Source organism: Falco punctatus (genome assembly GCF_963210335.1).
Source record: "Falco punctatus genome assembly, chromosome: Z".
NCBI classification, from domain to species: Eukaryota; Metazoa; Chordata; class Aves; order Falconiformes; family Falconidae; genus Falco; species Falco punctatus.
The window spans coordinates 17,747,110-17,764,107 of record NC_137586.1 but is presented as its reverse complement, the minus strand read 5'-3'; the positions used below and the strand labels follow the sequence as shown (position 1 = coordinate 17,764,107).

General features: G+C 39.8%; 1 protein-coding gene across 3 annotated transcripts in view; it reads right to left on the bottom strand.

The window, feature by feature from the left end:
- Nucleotides 1-16,998, bottom strand: part of PARP8 (poly(ADP-ribose) polymerase family member 8) — a 140,286-nt gene that overhangs the window by 18,903 nt on the left and 104,385 nt on the right. For all 3 annotated transcript variants that reach the window (XM_080373077.1, XM_080373078.1, XM_080373079.1), the window contains 10 exons: nucleotides 15,907-16,032; nucleotides 14,355-14,420; nucleotides 12,967-13,034; nucleotides 12,554-12,602; nucleotides 11,652-11,764; nucleotides 11,426-11,498; nucleotides 9,333-9,402; nucleotides 7,420-7,496; nucleotides 6,433-6,502; nucleotides 42-126 (listed from right to left, as the gene is read on the bottom strand). In XM_080373077.1, the coding sequence (XP_080229203.1) occupies nucleotides 42-126; nucleotides 6,433-6,502; nucleotides 7,420-7,496; nucleotides 9,333-9,402; nucleotides 11,426-11,498; nucleotides 11,652-11,764; nucleotides 12,554-12,602; nucleotides 12,967-13,034; nucleotides 14,355-14,420; nucleotides 15,907-16,032 (797 nt within the window). The remainder of the gene's footprint in view (nucleotides 1-41; nucleotides 127-6,432; nucleotides 6,503-7,419; nucleotides 7,497-9,332; nucleotides 9,403-11,425; nucleotides 11,499-11,651; nucleotides 11,765-12,553; nucleotides 12,603-12,966; nucleotides 13,035-14,354; nucleotides 14,421-15,906; nucleotides 16,033-16,998) is intronic.

Here is a 16,998-nt window from a genome sequence, read left to right as displayed (position 1 = left end):
GATGAACAGAAGTGGAATGTTAAAAGTAGCTTTGTACTCACACAAAGAAAAATCTTGTACACACGTGGTCCGTATTGGGAACTACCCATATCTCTCCATGTTTGTGCAGATCTGATGAGGTTATCACTATCAGGGAAAGAATATATTTCATAGGGATGAAAACATGCCTGGAAAATATTGCTTTAAACAATTAGCTTTTTAATACACTTTAAATAGCCTTCTTGGAATGTGTAGTTTTCCACTGCATGTCTGTGCTGTGGTGTACACTTTGAGTTGCTGCTAGTGCAAACAGGGAGATGAACAAGATGCTTGTTTCCAAAATATGTTATATTTTCCAGAAAACACAGATGCTTGATGTATGGGAGTCAGTTGCTAATTGGAATGAAAAATAAAGAAGTATATTTATTAAAACCTGTTTTTAAATGGCCATAGGGCAGTTTAGGAGGATCTGAATTAACTAACTAGCCATTGGAAAAGAGGTATTTGTGACTGATGATGGCTGAGCCAAAAATGAGACATTAAAAATAAAGCCTGGAAATGAGATATGACAAATTTGGGATTTGCAATACTACTAAATATTTTTAAAAATTAAGCATAGCAATTATGATTTAAAGGGATCATGAAACTTGACAAAACTTGCTCAATGTTTAGAAAACAACAGTGTATTAGATGATAGGTTGTTTGTCACCAGACTGAGGACAAAAGAGGAAAGAAACCTTTTTATTGCCTGGTAGAAGCTATACTATCAATCTGTATTTTAAAAGATTTCTATAAATGTCTTTAAATAGCATCCCCCTGGACAAATTGTCCAGCTGTGGGATGAGCGGCTTCACAGTGTACTGGGTGAAGAGCTGGCTGAGGGGCAGAGCTCAAAGGTTTGCAGAGAATGGGGCTGCATCTGGCTGACGACCAGCCACTGGTGCTGTTCCTCGGGGCTCAGTTCTAGGGCCAGCTCTGTTCGATATCGTTATCCAAGACTGGATGCGGGAGTTGAATGCAGCATTAGCAAGTTTGCTGATGATACCCAGCTGGGAGATGCTCTTGACTCTCTTGAGGGATGAGGGGCCTTACAGAGGGATCTAGACAGACTGGACTATTGGGACATGTGGGACAAAGTTTAACAAGTCTGTTGCAGATTATCTTAAAATTTTACTGAATCTTTCTATATTTTGTTTTTATGTAACAGCTAGTTATAAGAGCATTTTGATTTTAAGGAGTTAACCCCCATGCTGGAATTACGTTTGCACTTATTAACCAATGACATATGAATCACTGTACTGCTTGTTATCTGAGACTGTTACTTGGAACTCCCTATGCTATAGAACATAATAGCCTTAGTCTTTACTCTCTAGACCATAACCAGAGCACCCAGGTTCTATTGTGTATAGGATGAGTTATTGGACAGCTTGGCAAGGCTGATATCCAGCCTTCCTACTTGGCAACAAAACTAATTTTTAAGGTGTTCTGAAGTGAACTATCTTTGTTATAATAATAAAAATCATGCCCACAGGTGAAGACGACCCTTGCCCAGGTGAAGACCCTTCCCCTAAGCAAGTGTAGTAACAGAAAAGGATGACACAGCAAATGTTATAATTATATGCAAATTACTAACTAATCATTTTAATTGGGCATGTACGACCTTGCAATTTTGTGTATAAATGTAACGGTAAAAACTACACTGGTGTGCTTGATCTGTGGAGATGCCACTGAGCACCCAGTGCTGCAATAAAGGAGTGCCTGCTTCTTAATACTGCATTGGTGTTAAGTTTGATTCCTGATTTCGGTGACAAGTCCAAATGCTGGATTCTGTACGTAGGACAGAGTAATGCTGGGGACAAGATTAAACTGTGAGAGGAGTGGCTGGGCACCAGCCCCACAGAAAGGGACCTGGTGCATGAAGGCTCAACACGAGTCAGCGGTGCGCCCGGGCAGCCAGGAGGGCAAACCGCATCTGGGGGGGATTGAACACGGCACAGCCGGCCGGTCAAAGAGGTGATTATCCCACCGCATCCAGCGCCGGTGCGGCCTCACCCCGGGTGCTGTGCGCGGTGCTGGGCCCCGCCATTTCAGAAGGGTGTGAAGGTCCTCGAAGGCGCCCAGAGGAGGCCAACAGCGCTGGTGGGAGGGCGGGAAGGCCCGGCCTGCGCGGGGCGGCTGAGGCTCTGGGCTCCTCTGGTTTGGAGCAAAGGGGGCTGAGGGGCGACCTCGCTGCTCTCTGCAGCTTCCTGGGGAGGGGACGTGGGGAGGGAGGTGCTGATCCCTTCTGCCCGGGATCCGGTGACGGACACGCGGGAATGGTTCAAAGCTGCGCCAGGGGAGGCTCAGACGGAACATTAAGAAGCATTTCTTTGCCAGGAGGGTGGTCAAACCCTGGAACAGGCTTCCTAGAGAGGTGGTCGATGCCCCAAACCTGTCAGTGTTAAGGAGTCGTTTGGACAATTCCCTTAGTAACATGCTTGAACTCTGAAGTGCCCTGAAGTGGTGGGGCAGGTGGACTAGATGATTATTGTGGGTCCTTTCCATCTGAAATATACTATTCTATGCTGTTCTAACACTACCATGAATAAATGCTTATTCAATTTTTATAGCATTTCTTCCAAGAATTGAAATGTTAAACAGACATTTATCTATTGTAATTAATTTAATTGTAATTAATTTAAAATCTACATTAACAACCTCCCCTCACCTCACAGAAAAATGAAGTGAATAGTAATAATGTAAAATATATTTTTCCAAATATTTAAAATTCACCCTTAAAAAGGAAGCTCCATAATAAGTGTCGGGAAAGAACAACATGGATGAAAAAGTCCTTGTGAAAAATGTGATTTCTATTTAGAAACATCAGGCATTAAAGGCCAAGTAAATTCTAGTCAACCCTAGATTCATTTCATATCTTTTTCTGAAAGATTTGGAATTAAATCTGTGGTTTTTTCTTCCAGATTTAATAGCATTTTCATGTTGACTGTCAAGTCCTTAATCATACTAAATATTTCACTTGAACATTCTCAAAAACACATATATTAAAAAGTAGCCCATATTGCTTAAAGATTCCATTTTGAAATAATGTATTTTCCACTGTCTGTCTTAATTTTTACTTTTAAAAATAAAAAAGTGCTCTAAATGAAAGGTAAACTGAGTTTAACATAATTTCTTTTTGTTTGGTCAGTGAGACTAATTACCAATTACTAGTACAATTCTTATTCAAATTTCATAATTTTTTATTCTCAAAACCTGCTGAGGTTTCATTAGTTATTAAAACAACAGCCAAGACTTTCAAGAATTATTGTACTCTTATGCGCTGGATTTTAACTTCACAAGATTTCTGAAGCAATCAGAGAACAGACTGGTTACCAGATGAACAGTGTATTTGCCTGAACAGTGAAAATTATTTGGAAATTCAATAGGAAAGTTGTTTTTTCTGACTTTTAGGTGTTTAATGCATTTATCAAGAGCTTGCAAGAAAATAAAGACCACGACTTGGGTTATTTCGATGGCTTAGGAATATGATCACATTTGAAAGGCAGACAAGAGAACCAGTCACTATGTGCATATGATTATTTCATGAAAAATCAGCACGCGTTACAGATTTTTGTTCAAAGCGGGAAATGTTCTGAATGATGACAATGACAAGGAGGTGTTGCCCTCTATGTCAATGACCAGCTGGGGTTCATGAAGCTCAGCATGGGAATGGATGAGGACCTGACTGAGAGCTTATAGGTCAACATTAAAGGGAAGGCAGGGACAAGTGACATTGTAGTGGGGGTCTGCTACAGGCCACCTAATCAGGAAGACCAGGTGAAAGAAGCACTCTGTTGACAGACAGGAGCAGCTTTATGTTCACAAGCCCTAGTCCTCATGGAGGACTTCAGCCAGCCTGTTGTCTGTTGAAGGAACAAGACAACAGAGCATAAGCTATCCATAAAGTTCATGGAATGTGTTGATGATAACTTCTTTCTCCAAGTCACAGATGAGCCAATAAGGAGAGGTGCTACGCTGGGTCTTGCTCTCACCAGCAAGGAGGGGCTGGTGGGGAATGTGAAGCTCAAGGGCAGCCTTGGCTGCAGTGGCCTTGGCTGCAGTGACCGTGAAATGGTGCAGTTCAAGATCCTTACGACAGCAAGGAAGGCACACAGCAAGGTTGCTACCTGGACTTCAGGAGAGCAGATTTCGGCCTCTTCAGGAATCTGCTTGGTAGAATACCATGGGATAAAGCTCTGGAGGGAAGAAGGACCCAAGAAAGGATAATACTCAAGGGTCACCTCCTCCAAACTCAGAAGCAATGCATCCCAACAAAAAGGAAGTCAAGCAGAAACACCAGACAGCGTGCATGAATGAACAAGAAGCTCCTGGACAAGTTTAACACAAAAAGGAAGCCTACAGAGGATGGAAGAAAGGACAGGTAACCTGTGAAGAATACAGAGAAATTGTCCAAGCAGTCAGGGATCAGGTTAGGAGAGCTAAAGCCCTGACAGAATTAAATCTGGCCAGGGATGTCAAGGGCAACAAGAAGAGCCTCTATAGGTACACTGATGATACAAGGAAGACTAGTGAAAACATGGACCCTCTTCAGAAGGAAACAGGAGACCTGGTTACCTGGTACCTGGAGAAGGATGAGGTACTTAACAACATTTTTGCCTCAGTCTTCACCGTCAAGTGGTCCAGCCTCACCACCCAAGTCACACAATACAAAGGCAGGGACCGGGAGAATGAAGAATTGCTTGCTTGTAGGAGAAGATCATCTAAGGGACCTGAAGGTACCTAAGTCCATGGGACCTGATGAGATGCATCCAAGGGTCCTGAGGGAACTGGTGGATGAAGTGGCTGAGCCAGGATCTATCATATTTGAGAAGTTGTGGAAGTCCAGTGAAGTTCCCACTGACTGGAAAAGGGGAAATGTAACACCCATTTTAAAAAGGGAAACAAGGAAGGCTCAGGGAACTACAGGCCTATCACTCTCACCCCTTTGCCCAGCAAGATCATGGAGCAGATCCTCTGGGAAACTACGCTAAGGCACATGGAAAATAGTGAGGTGACTAGTGACAGCCAACATGGCTTCACCAAGGGTAAACAGTGCCTGAGAAACTTGGTGGCCTTCCATGATGGGGTTACAACATTGGTGGAGGAGGGAAGAGCAGCTGATGTCATTTGCCTGGACTTGTGCAAAGCATTTGATACTGCCCTGCATGACATCCTTGTTTCTAAACTAGACATGGATTTGATGGATGGACAACTTGGTTGATAAGGAATTCACTGGATGGCTGCATTCAAAGAGTTGCAGTCAATGGCTCAATGTCCAAGTGGAGACCAGTGACAAGTGGCGTCCCTCAGGGGTCGGTATGGGGACCGGCACTGTTTAACATCTTTGTTGGCAACATGGACCCCGGGATTGAGTGTACCCTCAGCAAGTTTGCCGATGACACCAAGCTATGTGGTGCAGTCAATACGCTGGAGGGAAGGGATGCCACCCAGAGGGACTTGACAGGCTTGAGATGTGGGCCCATGCAAACCTCATGAACTTGAACAAGGCCAAGTGCAAGGTCCTGCACCACTGTGGTAATCCCAACCACAAATACAGGCTGGGCAGAGAATGATTGACCGAAGCCCTGAGGAGGACCTGGGGGTGCTGGTGGACAAGAAGCTCAACATGACCTGGCAATGTGTGCTTGCAGCCCAGAAAGCCAACTGTATGCTGGGCTGCATCAAAAGAAGTGTTACTGGAAGGTTGAGGGAGGTGATTCTCCCCCTCTACTCTACTCCTGTGACCCCACTTGGAGTACTGCATCTAGCTCTGGGGCCTCAAACATATGAAGGACATGAACCTGTTGAAGCAAGTCCAGAGGAGGGCCACAAAGATGATCAGAGGCCTGGAATGCCTCTCGTATGAACACAGGCTGAGAGAGTTGGGGTTGATCAGCCTGAAGAAGAGAAGGCTCCAGGGAGACCTCATTGCAGCCTTCCACTACCTAAAGGGGGCTTATAAGCAAGACAGGGACAGACCTTTCAGTAGAGCCTGTACCTATAGGTCAAAAGCTAATAGCTTCAAACTAAAGGAGGGTAGATTCAGACTAGATATACGGAAGAAATTTTTTACGATGTGAGTGGTGAAACACTGGAACAGTTGCCCAGAGAGGCAGATGCCCCATCCCTGGAACTGTTCAAGGCCAGGCTGGACGAGCCTTTGAGCAACCTCATCTAGTGGAAGGTGTCCCTGGCATCCCATGGCAGGAGGTTGGAACAAGATGATCTTTAAGGTTGGTTCCAACCCAAACCACTCTGAAATACAGAGGTCAGCTATTAAAAGCAAGTAGTTGTACCCCTACCAGTAGTCTCTTACCTAAAAACAACCAATACTGGAACTAAAGGTCTCACTGGCTTGCATCCAGTAACACTGTGTCCATGACTAAAACAGTTTTTCAAGGGCTTTCAGCTTACCTTCACATAAGGCTATACATTTTAAGTTACGGCTTTGCAAAAATTGTGACTGTTGTCCTTTCTTCTGTGACTGAGATGTAAAAACATAAGAAAAATTAATTAGTGCAGTAAGACAAGCTGAGTAAAAAAGTAACAAAGGAGAGGGCTGTTATTTTCGGTGGTTTATTAAGGAACAATGATAGAGGCAGTCTTTCTAAAACATTTCTATATGTTACAGAATTTCTAAAACCACATATTATTTGTTGGGATTACTGTAGGAGGGATTTCAACTCCTTTACCCAGAAAGACAAGTTCCTAATTATTACAGAATGAATAATATTGTTAGAAATACCGGACTGTTACTGAAAACCAAATTGATAGCAGAAAAAGAAAGGTGAATTTGTCCACCAGTTCTTTGACCACTACCGTGATATTTTACTGGCCTTCCCTTTTCTTAGGGCTTCTGCTGTTACATACCGATTCCTCTCCAAAGCCAGATTATTCTGTAGTTTCTACATGCCAACTATAGACACAGATCTAAGATCTCCTTCTCAAAATTCAGTCCTACACATATATGCTATGAGTTTGCTTCAGATAAAGCAAAAGTTTAATAGGTAAAAACCATGAAAAACTGACTTGCTATAAATGAAATGCTAATTGTTTTCCAGCAATAATCACTCTCAATTCCTTTTGCATCATTTTTCTGCAAGTCTAGAACTGAGAAAGCAATGGCTGGCTAAGTGGTCATAATGCAATCTGTATTTAATTTTCATTCTTTTCCTAAATGCTGCTGCTTGGAAAAGAAGGGCACAAGACCTCCAGTACACTCTGTAAATTGTTACTAGAAGGAGTTGGGCTGCATTTGATGTTTGCAATCCCTGAAGTTGTTGATTTCTGTCAATAAAATAAAACTGTTAGCTTTCACAAAGGGAGTATTACCTCCTTTTCAGCTATCAAGTTCCCAAGCATAAAGCCATAAATCTTCCAGAGATGGCTGATGTACTGTACCTGTGATGTATTACTGCCCTTACTGCCTGAAGCTGGTTCATCTTTAGCTGACACCTTCTGCTGCTTCTTGTTCATCCCTAGGAATATTAAGATTAAATAAGACACTCTGGCATATAAATACCATAATAAGCGAAGTTAAGTATGGAGAATGAAACAGGTAGCACAGTGGGTATCTCAGCTAGTTAACTTTGTCATAGAGTATTTCAGTTTCATCCTAACTACCAGTACAACTACATTGTATTGCAAAGACTTTAGGAAAGCCAAGTTAGCATTAAGTAGGTGCAAAAGCAGATAAACTTGACCTTAAACGTCACCTAACTGAGCTGAAGAATGCCCTTAGGTGGCTGCTTAACAGAGTTGCATGCCATCATGTCTGGAGTGTAACTGACCCTATTCAGGCTGAATTAACACAGATTGATGAACTGTCTGTGGGACAGTGAAATCATGAGAGAAAGAACTTCAGATATTAACCTTTAACACTTCATTGAGACTTTCTAAAACTCGAATTAATTTTTAGGCGTTGTTAATTTACTTTAAGATTTGAAGTCTACCTTGGTTTAATTAATTTATCTACACGTAAAAGAATTAAATTAGTTGTCAGCCACACTGGATCCAACTTCCATCTAGGAAATCTAAACACCTACATTTGTGCCTTAGATTTCTTTTATATTCATCATGTTGGTTTTATTAAAATTCCTGTATTGTATGCTACTAGAGTCTTCCTTGCCTTTCCAGTATCACATATTTCTTGGCAATTTGCAAATACAGACTGTATTATGGGGAAGTTTAACTCTCTGAAGAAACAGGGAGTGTAAGACTCCTCCATGGTTGTTATTGGCATCAATTATTACATACTTCTAGGAACACAGGCCTCCTTTCTGGAGGAGACTGGATGGAAGGGACCAAGAAACGTAGAGAGATAAGAAAAAACCACAATGAAGCTGACAAAGCAGCGTTGTCCAAAAAGAAGGGAATTTTCTTAGATAATGATAGTTCAACCTGCACTTCTAGTGAGTCCTAAAAAGCTTCCATACATACATGATCTTTGAAAAGCTAAAAGTGCATTTAGAGATTATTGATATTGAAATTCAACAAATAGTAGTAAAAAATGCTAAGCTCTTAAAATGAACTGTGACATCACCTAAAAATACTTAAAATCAGAAAGCACAACTAAAACTCTCAGAATTATCTACATGCACAAAACCACACATTCAACTGTACCAGCATGTTCCTATGTGAGGAAATGGTAAATAAAACATACTGAAAGGAAAAAGTCACTATATTTAAAAATTTCTTACATTTCTTACTATACACATTGGTGTATCTTCTTTCTATTATGCCTCTATGTATGATTTAATTTTTATATGGAAAACTCTGCTTTTGGATTTACTGGAGGGACAGATTATGTTCCTTCCCCTTCTCATGCTAAAATAAACGCATTGTCCTCTACTTTCTATGTAATCCCGACCTGGCAATACCTGGGAATACTCTTAAATATACACAGCTGAATGTGTCTATAGGTGAATATTTGTTTTGTCAGATCAGGTCATAAAAGCCCATGAATCCAGATAGTCCATCCTTAGGTGGACTTAGGCAGATACTGACAAAAAATCACAATCACAAAGCTGGATTTTCACTGCATAATCAAGACGTGCCCCATTACACACAGCATCTAGTATTAGCTTATTATCAACTATTTACTTCAATCAGTTTCAAGATACTAATCACCCAGGTATTTAATAAGGGAATTCAGATTTTCTCTCCTTTGGATGAATGAAATCTTGGTCAACAAAGCTAAATTTTAATACAGTAAATAATAAAGTAAAATTCTAAACAGTGAAGCTAGTAAAACAAGCAGTAAACTAAGATACCCCCTACATTTCTCCAACTTTAGAGTGATTTATAAATATCACCTGAGTAACCAAATGATATGCTTGACAATGGACTAAGGTAGATTCCACTTCCAAACATTGCACCATGGAGCTGAAAAAAAGCAGAGCATTGTTAAGCATTAGTTTGGTTATCTGGACAAACCAAAAACAATAGGAGCAGGCTGTAATGCAAATAAGCATCTGCCCCACTGCACTAATTTATTACCTGGTAAAAAATGGTGTTCAAAGAAGCCTTTAAAAAAATCATATTGTGCAAATACAACTAAAATACTGTATATTCTGGAAACCATGTTCAAAACCCTAAACATATTTTTACATCGCATTTATAAATAAAATTGCACTTTCTGTTTTTAAAACTGTTTTTAATGGTTGGACTTGATGATATCAAAGGTCTTTTCCGACCTAATTGATTCTGTGATTCTAAATCTAACATTAACATGGAGGATGCCTATAGACAGTGCTTCTGCACATGGCCAAAACCACCTCAGCCTTAACAAGGCTGAGCAAGCTCAGCATGTGTCTCACATCAAAACTTTGTCAGAAAGCACAGCCTAAGCCAGCCTCTGTGAATCAACACAGCGACAGCTGCTTTTGTTTTCTTTAACGTAAGAAATGAAGAGATGGTGATGACACTGGTCATATGCTATAGAAAAATTTAGTCACTGGAGGAATGGGTTCAATCAAGCTTTTGCCTAAGCGAATTCAGACATGCAAATCCCATGACTGCAGGACTGTGCTTTAGCCACAAAGCTGTCTGAAAAGCTGTCTGAAAAGAACAGAGGAAAGGAAAGATTCTTCTTCACCAGCATCACTGTTCCATGTCATGAAGCTTGGGCTATGCAACAAAAATGAGCGCTTTTTATTAGCCCTGCACTCATTTTCTTGTCTGGAAAGGGTGAAGTGTGGGTTTCACTTCTCCACCAGGGACTGACTGCTTTATGTGGAAAAGCCTTTAAAGAAAAAAACCACACCAAGTACTTGTTGGAACACAAATAAGAACCTAGAGCATCTCCTATGTAGGTAGATGTTATGACCACTGGGCTTCACAGTCATGCTTGCCTTTCTTTCTTTCCTTTGACCCAATGGTATTTACATTGTCTCTGTGATGTGCCAGAGCTCTCACAGGAAAATGCAAACATGCTTTCACTCCTTCAGATCCTACAAGGTTGTATAGGATCCTTGGTGAGTAGATAAGTTTTCCTGACTGGTTGGTACTGGGGTAAATAGCATGAATTTGGATCAGGATATGCCTTAGGTGTGTGAGAGATCTAAAAAAGATGACTTGTATAAAATAGGGCTTTACTGCTTCCTCCTATTCCCAGTATCTCAGCTCTCAACAAAATAATAAGCATAAACAAAGCGGTTTACTTTGGTGATTTTTGGTGTGTAAATCCTGCCTTCCTCCAAGTATCTCCCAAATAAACTAATAAAAATACTCAAATAATTAAGAGGAACAGCAGAGATTCCCATTTGCTTTTTTTCAGTGTCTACTACACCCCAGTCCTTAACATGCTGGGATCCTCTTCCAAGGTATCATGGACATAGGTCTGGGGAAGGGCTGTGAAAACCGTGGTGCCAAAATACTCTGAAGTTACAGCTCCTCAACCCCTCTGGCACTGCCTACTTTGCTCTGCAATAGTGGTGTCCTGATGATTCAGTCTGAGAAAATAAAGTTTGCAATAGCTCTCTCCTTGCCAGTACACTCACATTTCCCCTCCCAAAGAAACTAGAGAAGAGATGCTGTAAACCCAGTTCCTGTAAATCTAGCATATTCTTGGATCCTATTACATGGAGATAGTTTATGTATCTCTAAATTTTAATCCCCAAACTGCTTTTACACAGTACTGAGCTAAGCCTCCTGGAGGTGCTGCTCTTCAGTGTAAAACTGAAACACTGATCCCAGCAATAGGATTTTCTAGCCATTTTAGCAGACACATTATTTTATTTTAATTGCATCAGAAAAGTAACTTTTCCAAGGAACAAGAGGGTATTTGAAATCATCCCTTTTTTCCACCTATATGACAACCAGACCCACACCCCCTGAAAACCTGCCTAAGTTAATATGTAATCAAGCATGCACAGGTTAGCTAAAGTCTATTTACTCTACTATTTACCTGCAGCCTCGTATTGGAAGCAACAACTAAGCCGTTCCTCAGGATGGAATGCCAATTTTCAATGTGTGAACCACTGAAGATAGGAAAAAGAAAAGCCACAATATAAAATGCAAAATGAGCAATCCTTTCAAACCGTAAATTCAAAACTGTAAACCTCAAGTGGCAAAAATGAAAAAATAGTAAGGCATTTTGATAACCTTTGATTAATATGAATATATGAACTTACTGAAATGCAAAGGTACTTCCGTAGAGATTTTTAGCAGCTCGGAAATTGGATTCTTTGGCTGGTGGACTGCTTAGAAGTAGGAACTGGTGGGGAGTGTGCATAAACTTGAGTTGCTGTAAAATGTAACAGTACACAAGTGAAAAGAAGGAGATTAACAAGAGCATTGTATTTCCATAATGGCAGTTAAGATGCCCTGCTGTTTTACTCAATACATGACTGCACCTAAATACCTACATGAACTAAGTTGAAATTGGTCTCATTACCATGGGTTTTACTTGAATCAATTAGTAAAAATATCTTTCAGTTTATGAAACATATGGAAGTTTCTGAAACAGATTTAAGCCTAATATGAACCATTGCATCATGGTATTGTGATCAGAGCTGGCTTTGAATAAAAGCTCGGATTTGAAAGGTTGCAGATTACTATGCCCTTAACCATACAATCAGAGGCACACATACTCAGAAATGAACCTCAGTGCCATCCCTCTAAAATTCAAGAGCTACACACTTTTTAAGGTGTACTTATAAGTGAATCTTCTCATACACTGTGTTTGGGTGCACTGCTTTCTGAACCATTCTGTATCTAGTATTCTACATGGTAACAAAACAAATAGTGAAGTTATACTCAACTTCAGATGACTACAAGGTAGACACTTGTATTTGAACTACTCGCTTCAAATAGCCTTTTTATGACCATTATTTCTTCGATCTATTTTACATATTCACAACATGATTCTATGAGTCATGACCTGAAACCGCCTATTTCTCTCCACTGCTTATTAGTGGAGTCCACATGATTAGTCTGAATGCAGACATCTACTTTTGGCTAGGACACTCCCACCTAAAATGCTAATACAAGCCATGAAAAATGACAGAATAAGAAAGAACCTGCAGACACTTACCCTATTCACCGGTAGCTTCACAATATGTGATCTATTACTGGAAATAACCCTAAAATAAGAAACAGTTAGATGTAGTAGACATGGTAACCAAACAGAACTTTTCTTCTTAAAAATGTGTTATGAATGGCCACCACAAAGCACCCAGCTGCAGGCCTTTAAACCTACTGAACAGAAGCAGACTAAACCTTAACTAGAAAATGAGATCAGAGGCTGTACAAGTAAGCTGGAATCTTTCCAGTGTTTTCAGAGGGCCCAAAAGAGGTTCAGAAACAGTCCAGAAACATCTGCAGTTGCAAATGTTAACTGTGAGGCTAATTCTTAGGGTGAGCTTACATCAAATTATTCTGGTGAAGTAGTTACTCACTAAACTTGGTACTTTATTAATTATCATCTCATGTGAGTCAATTTTATACCATTGTAGAAGAGGATGTGCAAGTGGGTCTTGTTTATCCATCTGCTTCTTTATTTCCAAGTAAGGTGCCTAGAAAAGAGTAATAAAGGGTTTTATTTCTGAATTGTAAGGTTAAATTTTGTATGTTACATTGCCCACATTTTCATCTATTAAAACAAATATATGGGACTCATTATTAGGCGTAAATCACGGTTTTACTGACATTTAGTGTTGTACAGTTATAAATGTGTTTTGACAGCAAGAATTAATATAGCAATTATTTTCCCCGGAGTAAAATAATAACCATATAATTAGCATCAAAATGACTACATTACAGCAAACATTGGTGATCTCAGGGAGAACAGCAGAAGATACCTATTTATGTTCAGCTCTTGAATTAAGCAGTTGGACTGGAACTTCACAAAATTAAGTCAAAATACCAGAAGATAATCCCCTCTATTCTTCTTAACTGTTTCATTGTATAAAATGGTAAAGTAAAATCCTGTATCAGTTTATAACACCTTTGAAAACCTTTCTTGATCTCAATCACAGTGTAAAGCATCCCTTTAAAACTCTTCAGTCCAAGAATTATATTAGCATTAAAAAAAAAAAGTAAAATGGTGGTTATTTTTCTTTTAAAAAGACATATTATGTAACAGAAATACATGATTTTTTTAATGTTTACAAGATCTTACATTTAATAACAAATATGTGAATTTTAATTTTCCATTTACTTTACTCCTCTCTATACATTTGCCATTCCAGAACACCGAAGTACCTTACAAATACATATAAAGTAAGATTTATAAATTGCTGTGAGGTTACATAGCAGTCGGAAAAGCAAGGTACATGGAAGAGATTTCAATAATCAGTTATAATTAGCTAGGCTGTTTGGGAAAGGAGGTGTAACAATAAACATACGTATGGCTATCAGATTCTGTCCCACTGTGTACATTGAGAAATGATGTGGTAGTAATCCCAAGAGACCCAGCCTTCCAAGTTCCCAACCATACTTAGCTGGTCAAGTGTTTTGCTATAATAGAAATAAAACTATAATTCAGAACACTGTCACTAAATCAATTTCTTTTGCTTTGGAAATAGAAGACCCAGGTTGGCTTTGATATTTCCAGAAATGCAGCAGTTGGTGATCATCTCATTCCAATGTCCCATTCTGCTGTTATTATCTCTTATTTAAACTTCAAAAGATCCGAGTTCTACTTCATCACTTTTATTTGACTGTCATTACAGATACTCTAGGTTTGTTACTTTTAACCCATATTTTAATATCATCACAGCGCTATAGGAAAGAGGTCATACTATTGACTTCCCCACCCATCACAGGCAAGCAACACAATCATCTTCATAGTTCTAGAAATAGCAATTAAGTTAGATAAAGATTTTTAAACTCACCTGTGTCATCTCTCTAATAGAAGTGATACTGTCCAATGCTTTCATGACTCGGTCATAATTTTTCTTCTGATGTGGCATAAAATAAGCAAATAAGTCAAAAGAATATTAGTCTTTGGCTCTACAAAAAACTGAATCCCTTCAGTGTGTATAAAACCAAAGGAAGGACAAACGTTCAGCAAACCAATCCTTTCAAATATTCCTAACCAACAAACTCCTTTCAGCTCACACAGATCTCTCATTCATAGTCCAGGAAAATTCCCTGAAAAAATATTATCACAATGGTTTTTATTTGAATTTCACTGGAATCTCCAACACACTCAAAAAAACAGCTTACTTTTAAAAAAATATTTGTAAGTAAACACATGTTCTGACAGTTATTTGGACAGCATGCTATTAAGTTAAATAATGCAGTGACCAAATAGATTTTTAAATAAAATGCTAACTAAACAGATGTGTTTACTTTGCTAACAGCTCTACAGAACATCAGAGGTCCTTCAGCTGTCCCTCTGCCTCAGCCTGATCCTTGCCTACCTTCTGCTTGGGAACCGCTAGCAGATGGCTCCACTTTTTCTGAGTAGATGAGCTTAACAGACCATGCTTCAGCAGCTCCACATGTCATGTCACCTTCAGAAGCTTTACTGTTCCACATCTTTGGGTCTTGCCAACTTCTGCCCATGGGCTTTCACCTTGCCCATGCTGGGAAGAATCTGGGAGGAGGTGACGTGGGCCCTGCCATCCTAGTAGCTCTCTCCATTCCTCTTCTAGTGTGACCCTCTTTCATATTCCCTCATCTGCCTCAAACTCCCACCTTGCTCAGTCACTGGACTAGGCATCTCCTCATTAGCCCCCTTCCAAGCACCTCCAGGCAAGTCTTTCTTCCCACATGCTACAGAACATACTCGCCCCTTCCTAAAGAAGAACCACTGTGAACTGGCCTTTGCTCAGACAGAGGGAAATGCATCCCATTGCAGGACATCCAAAGTTCTCACTTATGTCCTTGGGGATGGTTCAAGTGAGATGTTCATGGCTTCTTGAGGGCTTCCCTGAGAGTCAGTATTTGCAGCCTGAGGAGCAAGTAGTGCAAACACAATTCTTTACTTCAAAATTGATGCTTGCACAAAACTTGACTATTATGTCAACATTTGATGAAATTAAGGACATACTTGCTTGCAAAAGAGAAAATGAGAAGACAGCAATGACCTCTTTAAGAATAAAAAGATGGACTGAACATGCCCTGCTTTATATGGTCCACACCTCCCAAAGGACATCTTTCTCTTTGTGTCCAACGTGTACACTGAGGCAGACACTAAGAATATAACATTCTGCATCTAGAATTTGTACCCTAAAAGAATTTCTTGGCTTCAACATAACTTCGAATGCAACTTACACTTTATACTCAAATACCTTCTCAGACAATTTTAAGAGCTACAGAAGTTATATTCTGGAGCTGTATTGCTTATAGTAAAGGAGCCTCCTTAAGAAGAAGGCTTTGGTTTGAAATCTCATGCATGACTAAAACCAAGCTATGACATAAAGAAAGGAAACTACTTACCCTGGGGTTAAAGGCCAGCATCTGAGGATCATTAGGATCAACAACAGAAGGATATGGCTCAAAAATGACAACCTTCCTAGGTGACTCCAGTGCAGACCGACACATGGATACTAAGAGATCAACCACCTAGGGAGAAAGAAAAGTATTTATTCAATATACATACTTTCATATTATATCTTCCAGTCTGCTTTTTTTACACGTTACAGTAATACCATATTTCATCGTTACCTATATTACCCAAACTGTGTATACACAGGACATAGTTTAGGACTGGAATTTTTCCATTGACCTCAACAAGCTTCACATGCAGCACTGGTACATTATTCCAGGTGCATAAGTAGGACCAGATACTGGTCCTAGATGTATTATGTCAAATGCATTGCTTGCAGTCCTGCTTTCTCTTGTGCACATGTGCTAATTCGTGGATTAAATTAATTCTCTAGGGAAATGAAGTTGTGCTGGATCTGTGTATCTCTGTACAGTAGATGCCAGTGAAAAGTGTTGCTCAAGAATGCGGAAGGATTTGTGAAATCTGTACCAGTGCCTGCTGTTCTCCCAAAGACTGCAATCATAGAAACACCTGTAAACATTGCTTCTGCTAAAGCCAGAACAGTGCAGTGATACAACAGTCATTTGCATGGCTCACACTGGGAGATGCTCTTCTATCCTGTTGTACAAAATGACAACATGGCTTTGAATATCTATGATTTCCAAGATATCACCATAAGATCATGCATGTAATGTGTACACAGGCATGTATTCACATGTGTGCATACAGGCACATATACAATTCAGCAACAGATTTCTGTATTTTTCTTTCAAAATTCATAATTCAGAGGTTAAAAATAGAATACAGCAATCACAAACCAGAGAGAATGCAGCTTTCTGGCACCTGTGAAACTTAAACCCAGCTCATAATGAAATCCAAAGTTGCTACCTAAAATTGTTCCTGCCAGTTAGCTCATTTCCCCATTTTTTCTGTGCCTTCTGAAAACATTCCTGTGTCAAAATAGACTTTTCTATGAAAGAAAGGAAAAGCTGAGATGTTGTACTTAATAGGCATCCCTGGTTCCTCACACAACTACACATGGA